Genomic DNA, 12,324 nt, shown 5'->3' on the forward strand with positions numbered 1-12,324 from the left:
CAAGCTGGAAGCAAGAGAATACGAACGGAGGTGCAGTAAAATGGGAATGAAAGAGGTTGCAGCTAGGGGCCGAAGAAGGGAGGCTGCAGATAATAATCTGTCGTTTTCAAATGAGCAAATTCGCAGGGTACACGAGAATACGATTTGTGTGACACGATCGATATAATCTGCATTTGCAGACGTCATCATCGCGTTTGAGAAGAGATTGTGTCATTAGATAATCCCCCTTTCCCATCGGGAACAGCTGATAGATGCCAGCAGAGTTGAAAGCTCTCAGATCGGATCAGTATTTAACCGAGGGGAAGGGACGCTCTCGTAGAGTCCAAAATATTTCGAAGTGCTTTTTCATTTTCTTTCGCTCTCCCTTGATCGCTTTTTTTCTTCCTCTCGATGTGTGGGGGAGGCATGTGACCCACCCTTTGCCTTCATGAGTAATTTAGCAGGTTTTGTTAAATTTCCCCCCCCCCCCCCCCCCTCTCTCTCTCTCTCTCTCTCTCTCTCTCTCTCTCTCTCTCTCTCTCTCTTCTTGTTGATGATATTATCTGGTTTCCCTCTTTGCTTCGACGAGGTTAAAATAAACTCTTCCAGTCGAACCCTTTACATGAATTACCAATTCGTCCGCGTGCGTTATATATATATATATATATATATATATATATATATATATATATATATATACTATATATGTATATATATATATATATGAATGTATGAATGGATGTATGTAAACTACAGTAGGGAACTTCACACAGCATAGAACTTCACACAGCATACGACAATACTCACGATCTAATTATTATCTCGCGATACGCTATTTCAAATTTATTTCACTTTATTACTTCGTTGATTTTAAATGTAGAATATATTCCGTAATAGACTGCCCGATGACGGAAATTATTTATATCTCCAGAACCAGTCGCGACAAATGAAGATGTTCTTCATTCAAGGCCCTGGTTTTAATATATATTATTCGTCTCCGATTTCCACTGAACTCTTCCATTGCTGGTATATATATATATATATATATATATATATATATATATATATATATATATATATATATATATATACATATATATATATATATATATATATATATATATATATATATTATATATATATATATAAGATAAAAGATATGGACGTTGCAACCATATATTTCGAGCGCTTCCTTCTGTGCTGTTCACTGGTAAAATATGGACAGATGTTGCCTAACAAGTGTATGTATACAAAGCATATGTAAGTGTGGTAATATAAGTCTCTGTTGATATTCAGGTGACGGTTGACTTGGATACCAACAGAGACTTATATTGCCACACCTACATATGCTTTGTATATATACTCTAGTAAGACATCATCTGTCCATATTTTACCAGCGAACAGGAGCACAGAATGAAGTGCTCGAAATATATGGTTGCAACGTTCAAATGGTGTTTTACGGGGCCTTTTATCTATCTTCATTATATATATATATATATATATATATATATATATATATATATATATATATATATATATATATATATATATATATATATATATATATATATATATATATATATATATATATATTACACTCCAGAATCTTGGTGAATACGAGGTGTCATTACCATGAATTATTGCTGTTGATACGAATGTATGACCCCCAATTGATGCTGATACAAATCTTCATAATATAATACTGTTGTATCACATTACTGTTTTTCTTTATATGATATTACTAAAGCGGATATTCTGACTTCACGACAGACCTAGGAAATAACTTAATCTCTATAATCTTCGAGAAACTCGAAGGACAAATAATCGCCCTTTTAGGTTATCAGCTTTGTAAAACTGTCGTCTTCACCGACACTATCTTTCATGAAGAAATACGTTAACGTATGGAAAGTTATGCTCTAATGAAATGCATCGTCGAAGGAGGTATATCGGAGCGTACCCATTGATGTTTTTTTTCTGGAATATTCTAGTCAGGAGAATATTTAAGAAGAATCGCATGGTTGACACCCTGTGGCCAGCCATACAAACCCTTGAAAAAATGAGAAGTACAGGCCGCGAGAAGGATATAATGTGCTTGAGGTTTTGCCCAGGTTAAAGCTACAAATTATGATACAAATACTTCTCTCTATAATGCACTCACAGTTTTGCCATGATTCAGTCTACCTCCGAAGTTACTGGGACACTTTAGCACTCTCTTGGCGTCTTCAAGTCCATTGTAATACTGAGAGGCCCTGTGAAGCTGCCCTTCCGAAGCCGGATTCAAAAACCTCTTCCTCCTCTTCTTCTTCCTTCCCCTGTCTCCAGAATCCTAGGACGGCATATTCAGGAAGTAATCATCAGAAAAGCGGAAGGAGAAGTACACGTCACTATGAAGTCGTTAGCAATTAATTTTATGTCTCTGCTCCTCTCAGTTGGAGCAGTGGTTACTAATTCTTGTTATCATATTGGCATCCAGTTCGCTGGATTGTGTTCTGTTATTTTCAAAAGCGTTTCTCGAACGGATTTCAAGGACAGGAGAGGTGGTCTTCAGGAAGAGGCTGTGGCCGCTCTCAGAGAAGAGGTTGCACTTAAGGAAAGGGAGATCACAGAAGCGAAACGAGCTTTCAAGGAGGAAAGCCGAAAAAACAAGATCCTGCGATCTATGATAGAAATTCTGAGAGCACGCGCTTCCAAACGAGAAGAGGATACGAAACGCGCCCAGACGAAGCAGGAAAGTGAATTCAGACGTACAATTACAGCTTATACCGACCTTGAGAAAGACATTCAAGTACTCAAGGAGGGACAAGAAGTCCTACAAAAACAGATGGAACAACTCATGAATCTTCTGAGGAAAGAGGAAGAAAGGCCACTTGGCGAGCAGAGTCATATTAATCAGGATATGAAGACGCCAAAGGGTGGGCCGACCGAGGCTAGACGAGAGAAATATTGGGAAGAAGAAAATGTACATCTTCACGAATTGATGGTTGAAAGTGATTTGAGTTACTGTTCACTGGTGAAGAAAGATTCGAACTGGCATTCCAATGATTGTGATTCGTCGTGGTGCGTAGTCTGTGAATTGGAATACAGGATGAAGAAGGACGAAGCCGAAGCTTGGAATGCGTCTGGGAGGAGGAAGAATAAGAGGAAAAGGAAGGCGCCCATGGCATGCAGACCAAAACGTTGGAATCCCAGGGAAAGCGCTTCTGGCTTAAAATTCAACGGAAGCATTGGAAAGGTGAGAAAGCCGCAAAAGAACAAGAGTCAGCCGAAGCGCCATCTGAATTATTACGAGGACTATGCCGAGACGCAGGCTCTGCGTGAGGAGCTCGCCAGGCAAGATTCAGAGCTTGACTACATGGAGGACCTGCTTAGCATCGGCAAAAGCAAGTATCAACGTCTCCAAAAGCGACTGGACTCTGAAAAGGATCATAACAGATTACTGATGAATGAAAACTCGAAGATGAGAGGAAACCTGGAAAAGCTCTGCGAAATCGAGAAAGAACTGAGAATCCAGCTTGACAGAGCAAACTGCTCTCTCGCCCGAAAGGACGAGGAAATGGCAGATATGAAACGTAAACTCGATGAGGTACATTTGGCGTTTGCAAGCAAGTCCAAAATTCATGACGAGCAGGGTAACGCGTTGTTCCAGTGCCAGAAAGAGAATGCAAAGCTGGAAGAGCAGGTCCAGAGACTCTGCAAGGAAATTGAGAAAATGCGGCAAGAAGAAAACTTGAGGTTGTGTGAACTCCAGCAGAAAGACAACCAGCTAAATTTAATGGAACAGCTGCTGAAGGAGAGGGACTCCGAAATCAAGAGGGGACTCGGCGAAGATCTGGAATTAAGGGAACTCGTGGATTATCTGCAGGGACAGCTTGAATGCATCAATCGGGAGAGGAACCATCTGGCCGAGCAATTAAAAAACCTATTATTGGTATGTCGCCATCAAAAGATGGGGCTATTAAAGTACGACAAGGTGATACAAATACTGATGGAATGGCGGGAAGGCGTCAGACAAGGATTACAACAGAAGGACTTCGAAATGGTGATCGCCAACCGTCAATAGCATAAAAGGAAAAGAAGAATAAGCAGAGAGAGGAGGACTGGATTGGAAGAGATTTCTGGAGAGAGACAATATGAAAAGAACTGAACGTATGGGTATGAGTGGGCATGAATGTAGGTATGAATGTGGGTATGAGTGGGTATGATGTAATTATGAATGTGGGTATTAGTGGGTTGAATGTAGGTATGAATGTATGTATGATTGTGGATGATTGTGGGTATCAATGCACGTGAATGTAAATGTGAGCGCGCTCACTTGCGGATGAGTGAATGACTGTGAAATTTATGGTTCTTTTCTTGCACTCTCTTTAATTTCTCTAACCAATCTAACTCATTCTCTTTCTCAAATAAATTCTCTCCTAAGCCTAAACCTGGACCTACACCTAAGCCTAGAGGATATGGGGATGCTGCAAGTTACATGGTCTGGAAGGAAGACCAATACTCAATCTGGACATGAGGTAACTACTATAGACCTGCACCCGAGGCTGGAGGATGGAAGGCAGTTGGGGGCTGCTGGAAGTTCCCTGGCCTAGAAGGAAGATCAATACTCAGTCTGGACTTGAGATACCAACTAGACCCTGACCCGAGGCTGGAGGATGGATAGCAGTTGGGGGCTGCTAGAAGTTTGCTGGCCTAGAAAAAAGACCAATATTCAGTCAAGACTTGAGATACATACTAGACCCTGACACGAGGCTGGAGGATGGAAGGCGTTAGAAGGCTGCTAAAAGTTCGCTGGCCTACAAAAAAGACCAATATTCAGTCTGGACTTGAGATACCTACTAGACCCTGACCCGAGGCTGGAGGATGGAAGGCAGTTGGGGGACTGCTAGAAGTTCGCTGGCAGAAAAAAAGACCAATATTCAGTGGACTTGAGATACCTACTAGACCCTGACCCGAGGGGAGGATTGGAAGCAGTTGGGGGACTGCTAGAAGTTCACTGGCCCAGAGACCAATATCAGTCTGGACTTGAGACCTACCCTAGACCCTGCCGAGGCTGGAGGATGGAAGGCAGTTGGGGGACTGCTAGAAGTTCATTGGCCTACAAAAAAAAAGACCAATATTCAGTTTGGACTGAGATACCTCCTAGACCCTGACCGAGGCTGGAGGATGGGTTTGAAGGCAGTTGGGGGACTGCTAGAAGTTCACTGGCCAGAAAAAAGACCAATATTCAGTCTGGACTTGAGATACCTACTAGACCCTGACCCGAGGCTGGAGGATGGAAGGCAGTTGGGGGACTGCTAGAAGTTCACTGGCCCAGAAAAAAGACCAATATTCAGTCTGGACTTGAGATACCTACTAGAACCCTGGACCCGAGGCTGGAGGAGGGAAAGGCAGTTGGGGGACTGCTAGAAGTTCACTGGACTAGAAAAAAATACCAGTATTCAGTCTGACTTGAGCTACCTACTAGACCCTGACCCGAGGCTGGAGGAATGGAAGGCAGTTGGGGGACTGCTAGAAGTTCACTGGCTACAAAAAAGACCAATATTCCAGTCTGGACTGAGATACCTACTAGACCCTGACCGAGGCTGGAGGATGGGAAGGCAGTTGGGGGACTGCTAGAAGTTCAACTGGCCCAGAAAAAAGACCAATATTCAGTCTGGACTTGAGATACTACTAGACCCGACCCGAGGCTGAAGGATGGAGGCAGTTGGGGGACTGCTAGAAGTTCACTGGCCCAGAAAAAAGACCAATATTCAGTCTGGACTTGAGATACCTACTAGAGCCTGACCCGAGGCTGGAGGATGGAAGGCAGTTGGGGGACTGCTAGAAGTTCACTGGCCCAGAGACCAATATTCATCTGGACTTGAGATACTACTAGACCCGACCCGAGGCTGAAGGATGGAAGGCAGTTGGGGGACTGCTAGAAGTTCACTGGCCAGCAAAAAGACCAATATCAGTCTGGACTTGAGATCCTACTAGACCTGACCCGAGGCTGGAGGATGGAAGGCAGTTGGGGGACTGCTAGAAGTTCACTGGACTAGAAAAAAAAATACCAGTATTCAGTCTGGACTTGAGATACCTACTAGACCTGACCGAGGCTGGAGGATGGAAGCAGTTGGGGGACTGCTAGAGTTCACTGGCCCAGAAAAAAGACCAATATTCAGTCTGACTTGAGATACCTACTAGACCCTGACCCGAGGCTTGAAGGATGGAAGGCAGTTGGGGGACTGCTAGAAGTTCACGGCCTAGAAAAAAGACGAATATTCCGTCTGGACTGAGATACCCAACCTACTAAGACTATTCAGTGGACTGAGATACCTACTAGATAACCGAGGCGGAGAGGAGGGCATTGGGGGGCTGCAGAAGTTCATGGCCTAGAAAAAAAAGACCCCAATATTCAGTCTGGACTTGAGATACCTATAGCCTGAACCGACTGGAGGATGGAGGGCAGTTGGGGGAGCTAGAGTTCACGGCTAGAAAAAAAGACCAATATTCACTGGACTGAGATACCTCTAGACCTGACCCGAGGCTGGAGGATGGAAGGGCAGTTGGGGGGACTGCTAGAAAGTTCACTGGCCTAGAAAAAGACCAATATTCAGTCTGGACTTGAGATACTACTAACGAGGCCATGACCCGACGGCTGGAGGATGGAAAAAAGGCAGTTTGGGGGGGATGACTAGACCAGTCACTGGCCTAGAGAAAAAAGACCAATATTCAGTCTGGACTTGAGATACTACCCTAGACACTGAACCCGAGCTGAAGATGAAAAAAGCAGGTGACTGCCCTAGGAGTCACGGCTTAGGAGAAAAAACAATATTCAGTCGGACTGAGATACTATAGAGCGATGGGGGACGAGTGCTGGAGAAAAAAGATTCAGTTGTGACCTGGTAGAACGTTACTGCGCATAGAAAAAAGACCAATATTCCGTCGGACTTGAAAACCTAAAGACCTGAACCCGAGGCTGGAGGATGGAAGGGCGTGGGGGACTGTAGAATTTCCACTGGCCCAGAAAAAAGAACCAATATTCAGTTCTGGACCTTGGAAAGAACCTACAGACCCTGCCCGAGTGGAAGGGGAAGGCAGTGGGGGACTGCTAGAAGTTCACGGCTAGAAAAAAAGACAATATTCAGTCTGGACTTGAGATACCTACTAGACCCTGACCCGAGGCTGGAGGATGGAAGCAGTTGGGGGGACTGCTAGAAGTTTCACTGGCTAGAGACCAATATTCAGTTGTCTGGACTGAGAAATTCCTACTAGACCGATCCCGAGCTGAGGAGGAAGGCAGTTGGGGGACTGCCTAGGAAAGGTCCACTGCCTTAGAAAGTTCACTGCCTAGAAAAAGACCAATTAATCAGTCCTTGGACTTGGGAGATAACAATTACTAGGACTGACCACGGAGGCTTGGAGGATGGAGGGGGCGTGGGAAGGACTGGCCTAAAAAAGGAAGTCCACCGGCCTAGAAGACCAAATCAGTAAGACCTTGAGGAAATACCCACCCATACCTAGAACCGGAACCGGAGGCTGGGAGGAGGAAGGCAGTTGGGGGACTGACTGGCTAGAAGTCACTTGGCCTAGGAGACCGACCATCAGTCTGGGAATGAGATACCATACTAGACCCTGACCCGAGGCTGGAGGATGGAAAGGGCAGTTGGGGAGGGCAAGTTGGGTGGGACTGCTAGAAGTTCACTGGCTATAAAAAAGACAAATATTCAGTCGTGGGACTTGAGATACCTATAGAGCCTGAAACCGAGGCTGGGAGGATGAGGCGGAGGATGGAAGGGGGCAGGTTTGTGGACGGCTAGCAGTTCGCAAATATTGGCTAGAAAAAAGACCAATATTCAGTTTGTACTTGCTAGATACCTACTAGACTCTGACCGAGATGGAGGATGGAGGCAGTTGGGGTGCTGGCCTAGAAGGAAGACCAATAGTGAGTATCGGCCTATCTACTGAGCTAGTGAGTCAATCAATTTTTTCTTTGCGAGCTTGGGTGAAAACATTATCTTTAAGAGTACTTTAACGAAGTGAGGAGAGAGAGAGAGAGAGAGAGAGAGAGAGAGAGAGAGAGAGAGAGAGAGAGAGAGACTCACTCATTGTTGGTTATGCCTTCAATATTCTTATACAAATGACACAAGGAGAAAATGTTTCAGTCGCTGTGAAGTAAAAGAACTTAAAAATGCAACGTCAATAGCAATAGATACTGAAGCCTTCATTCCTGTACTAACTGTGGGATTCGTAAAAAGATAAAAATTGTTTTAGCATAGGCATTATCAATTTAAGCTTTTTACATAGCAAGAAAAAAAATGTATTTTTATTATAACTTTGAATTCTTCCCATAAAGTTGTTACTTCACTCACAAATATTATAAAATAAAAGAAGTGGGGTGATGATCAAATTAAACTTTAAATTAATCAAATAACTAAAAGGAAAACATTCAAAATGGGTGGCTGTATTCGAAATAAATTCAGTAATTACTAGTCAGGAATGAAAAATAAATCCACTGGAATTCGAGGGAATCAAAATCACACACAAACACACACACACACACACACACACAGAATATATAGATTATATATATATATATATATAGTATATATATATATATATAGATATATATTATATATTATATATTCTATATATATATACATATATATGTATATTATATATATATATAAGAAAGATATATATATATATATATATATATATATATATATATATTATCTATATATATTAACATATATATATGTATAGGATTTAAATATATTTATATATATATATAAAGATATATATATATATATATATATAATATATATATACTATATGATATATATATCTTTCCTTGATAGTGGACCCAAGGGTTTTCAATCTGGCATGTAGCCACCGTGTTTAGTATAAGCCCGTTGGGGATGACCGTGAAAATATAAACAAAAGGCTGTAAATATCATAACAATAATGTCTCCCAAGAAATGTTAATCGTAGGTAACACGATTAACATTTCTTGGGAGACATTATTGTTATGATATTTACAGCCTTTTGTTTATATTTTCACGGTCATCCCCACCGGGCTTATACTAAACACGCCTCTGCAAAGGTGGCTACATGCCAGATTGAAACCCTTGGGGTCCACTATCAAGGAAAGATATAAAAAAAAGTTAAATCTGAATCCACACACACACAGCCAAATTATCATCATGAAGCCAGTTCAAAAGTCCACAAAAAGCTACAAGTCATTTCGTTCTGCATTCGGGTTTTATTGTGGAAAAACAGACGTGAATCAAAAGCTGGTTCCTGACTCTCTCTCTCTCTCTCTCTCTCTCTCTCTCTCTCTCTCTCTCGTACCACAGACTTTCTGAAATCAGAATTTTGGGTAACGAAAAAGACCAGAAAGGTGTGTGGGGCCTAGTACTAATATGGTTTCTGTTACGGCGAGTCCAGGGTGACCAGACGTCCGGTATTTGACGGGATTATCCTATATTTCTGACATTTGTCCCGTGTCCCGTATCGACCCTCCCCGGGACGCCTTTTGTCCCGTATTTGCAATATTTAAAAAAAAAAAAATACAATATACGAGTGAAATTTGGCAAAATACGGGGTCTGCACAAACCAAACACTATCTCTTGAGGGCAGCTGGATCAGTGCAAAATATGACAAATGAAAAATAACATACTAACAACACTGAAGAAAATACTTTTGAAAGGGTTATGGAAAGTTTCCATCATATGTATTTTGCTGTCTGCAATTTATTCAATATATTATGGCAAGTCACTTTGGTTATAATATCCTTTAAAGCGGCAAAACATGCTTGATTGCAATATTGTAATGCTTCCACACATGTAATGAACAGGTGTTTGTAGCAAAATCTACAATGAACGCACTTTAAAACAAAAGAAAAGTCAATGAAGTAGGTCCTGGACAATCTGGACCCAGCAGAGAAGTGCTTCGCACTGCGTCACCGAGTGCATGACTTCACGTAAGTTGTGTAACTATATTGTTTAATTACCGCTCCAATTTAGGTGTCCCTTACTTCAGTTTTGAAATCTGGTCACCCTGGGTGAGTCTGCTGTGAGAGAGAGAGAGAGAGAGAGATTATCTGATGGGATGGAAAATTCCTCTAATGACAAAATGAGTCTTTGCCATCGAGTACAACAGCACTCAATCTTTTGGGTGGTGTAATTAGGGCGTAACAAAATCAACTCTCTCTCTCAAAAAAAAAAAGAAAAAAAAAAAAAGTTTCACTCATTTTCCCCAATTCAAAAAGGCTTTAAAACTTGACTTTGAAGCATATTAAAAAAAAGAGATAAAAATAATACAGCAATGACTTTAATAAGTGAATAGTAAGAAGGGGTTGGATACCTTTTAACAACAGGTATTACTACACTTCTGGATACCACAACCCTACCTATAGGCTCATAGTAGCAGGCAGCCGTTAATTAACTAAGGGGTAGGTTGCCCCGGTCGCCCCCCCCCCCCCACCCCCCACCGCCCCCAACAAAGGGATACCTCAGGAACTCGGCTGATGGCGTTCCTAAGGGCACTTGACTGAGGGCTTAAAGAACGAATTGGGGAACTGAACAGGGTTCCCTTAGGAACGCCATCAGCCGAGTTCCTGAGATACCCCTTTGTTTGGGGGGTGGGGGTGGGGGTGGGTGGGGGGCGCCGCCGGGCAGCCTGCCCCTTAGTTAGTTAACGGCTGCATGCTACTATGAGCTTATAGGTAGGGTTGTGGTATCCAGAAGTGTAGTATACCTGTTGTTAAAAGGTACCCAACCCCTTCTTACTGTACATATAACCATGATCAGTTGGAATTTCTGTGAAGGGATGAATATATCAAGCTTGCCCGATGCCCCTACCTGGGCAATGCAGTGGTATACGCTACTACTGATCGCCCATAAACAACGCTAGAATTTCTTGCAATATCTATAACTTTCTGCAAAGTCTTGACAAGACTGACGACTGAGGCAACATCAGAAAATCTTTGGCTTCTGTGTAAGAAGGTTCCATCGAGGTAGAGAGGATCCCGAAATGTGTGCAATTGAAGGGAACAACGCGAAAGTATTATAGTTCGTTTCGGCAACACCTGACGCAGATGCTCTTCGTACACGAGCTCACCAGGTACTGAAGTAACTGGTTAGTTACTGGTCTGAAAGGGGAGAGAGAGAGAGAGAGAGAGACGATCACTGTTAACATCACTGCCAGTACTTTTATGTTATTTGAAATATAACCGATGAATTAAATCATTTATATATAATTATATATCATAGTCTGATGAATGTGATAGGTGTATTTGAGCCCTGCTCCGGGCAGCTGCTCGCACCTGTGGCGTCAAAGCAAAGTCCCTTTCGGTCTAATCTCCCCCAGGGGATGGGAAGGTCTGAGGAAGGTGTCAATGTGAGGAGAGAGAGAGAGAATCCGCTAATTCCTACTGGTGTGGTACGATATTCATAGTCGACACAGTGATTCTCAACTTTACGGTACGAGGACATAAAGACGACAATTCTCTGATACTAACGGTAAGCGTGATTCAACGTTTGTGTATGAGAGAGAGAGAGAGAGAGAGAGAGAGAAGCCTAGCGTTCCTGAATTATCAGCACGATAAGATGCAGAATACTTTCATAAACTTGCATAGGCGTCATTTTTTGTGAAATGTAACATAACTGGAAAATCATTTTTCTTGTTTAACCTCATTTTCTTCCTTCAACTCTCTCTCTCTCTCTCTCTCTCTCTCTCTCTCTCTCTCTCTCGCCGTCACTAAGAGAAGCTTCCGTTCATCGAGATAACACAACGCGTCCGAAACCATTGACAAACTAATATAAAAATTATATATATATATATATATATATATATATATATATATATATATATATATGACTGGTAAAAATGTTCTGTAACAACAGAATTCCATCTAATAAAAGGAGCCCATAAAAAACACCAAAATGTAGAGAGAAAAGTACTATATTTCAGAGACTGCTGTCTCTCTCTTCAGGTATACCTGAAGAGAGAGACAGCAGTCTCTGAAGTATAGTACTTTTCTCTCTACATTTTTGGTGTTTTTATGGGCTCCTTTTATTAGATATATATGAATATATATATATATATATATATATATATATATATATATATATATATATAGATATATATATTATATATATATCATGCGTTCTTTAACCTGGGGTACCTGTACCCCCAAGGGGTACGAAAACTTAAACTGGGGGCTACGAGACATGATACCCAGTGCAATGGTACCGTATATTTACCATGAAAAAGCAAAACACTACTAATTGACACTTTCCGTTTGAAATAAATTTCCTTTGTTCAGTAATTAAAAAATCCAATGATTTCTCAGCAAGGTTT

The 12,324-nt window shown here is 41.8% G+C and overlaps 1 protein-coding gene across 1 annotated transcript; it reads left to right on the forward strand.

The window, feature by feature from the left end:
• Positions 1 to 2,365: 2,365 nt before the first annotated feature.
• On the forward strand, positions 2,366 to 4,039 carry LOC135201241 (golgin subfamily A member 6-like protein 25). The gene has a single exon (XM_064230117.1). The coding sequence runs from the start codon at positions 2,366 to 2,368 to the stop codon at positions 4,037 to 4,039; it is 1,674 nt and encodes a 557-aa protein (XP_064086187.1).
• The last annotated feature ends 8,285 nt before the right edge of the window (positions 4,040 to 12,324 follow it).

This window comes from Macrobrachium nipponense, chromosome 28 (assembly GCF_015104395.2).
Source record: "Macrobrachium nipponense isolate FS-2020 chromosome 28, ASM1510439v2, whole genome shotgun sequence".
NCBI lineage: Eukaryota > Metazoa > Arthropoda > Malacostraca > Decapoda > Palaemonidae > Macrobrachium > Macrobrachium nipponense.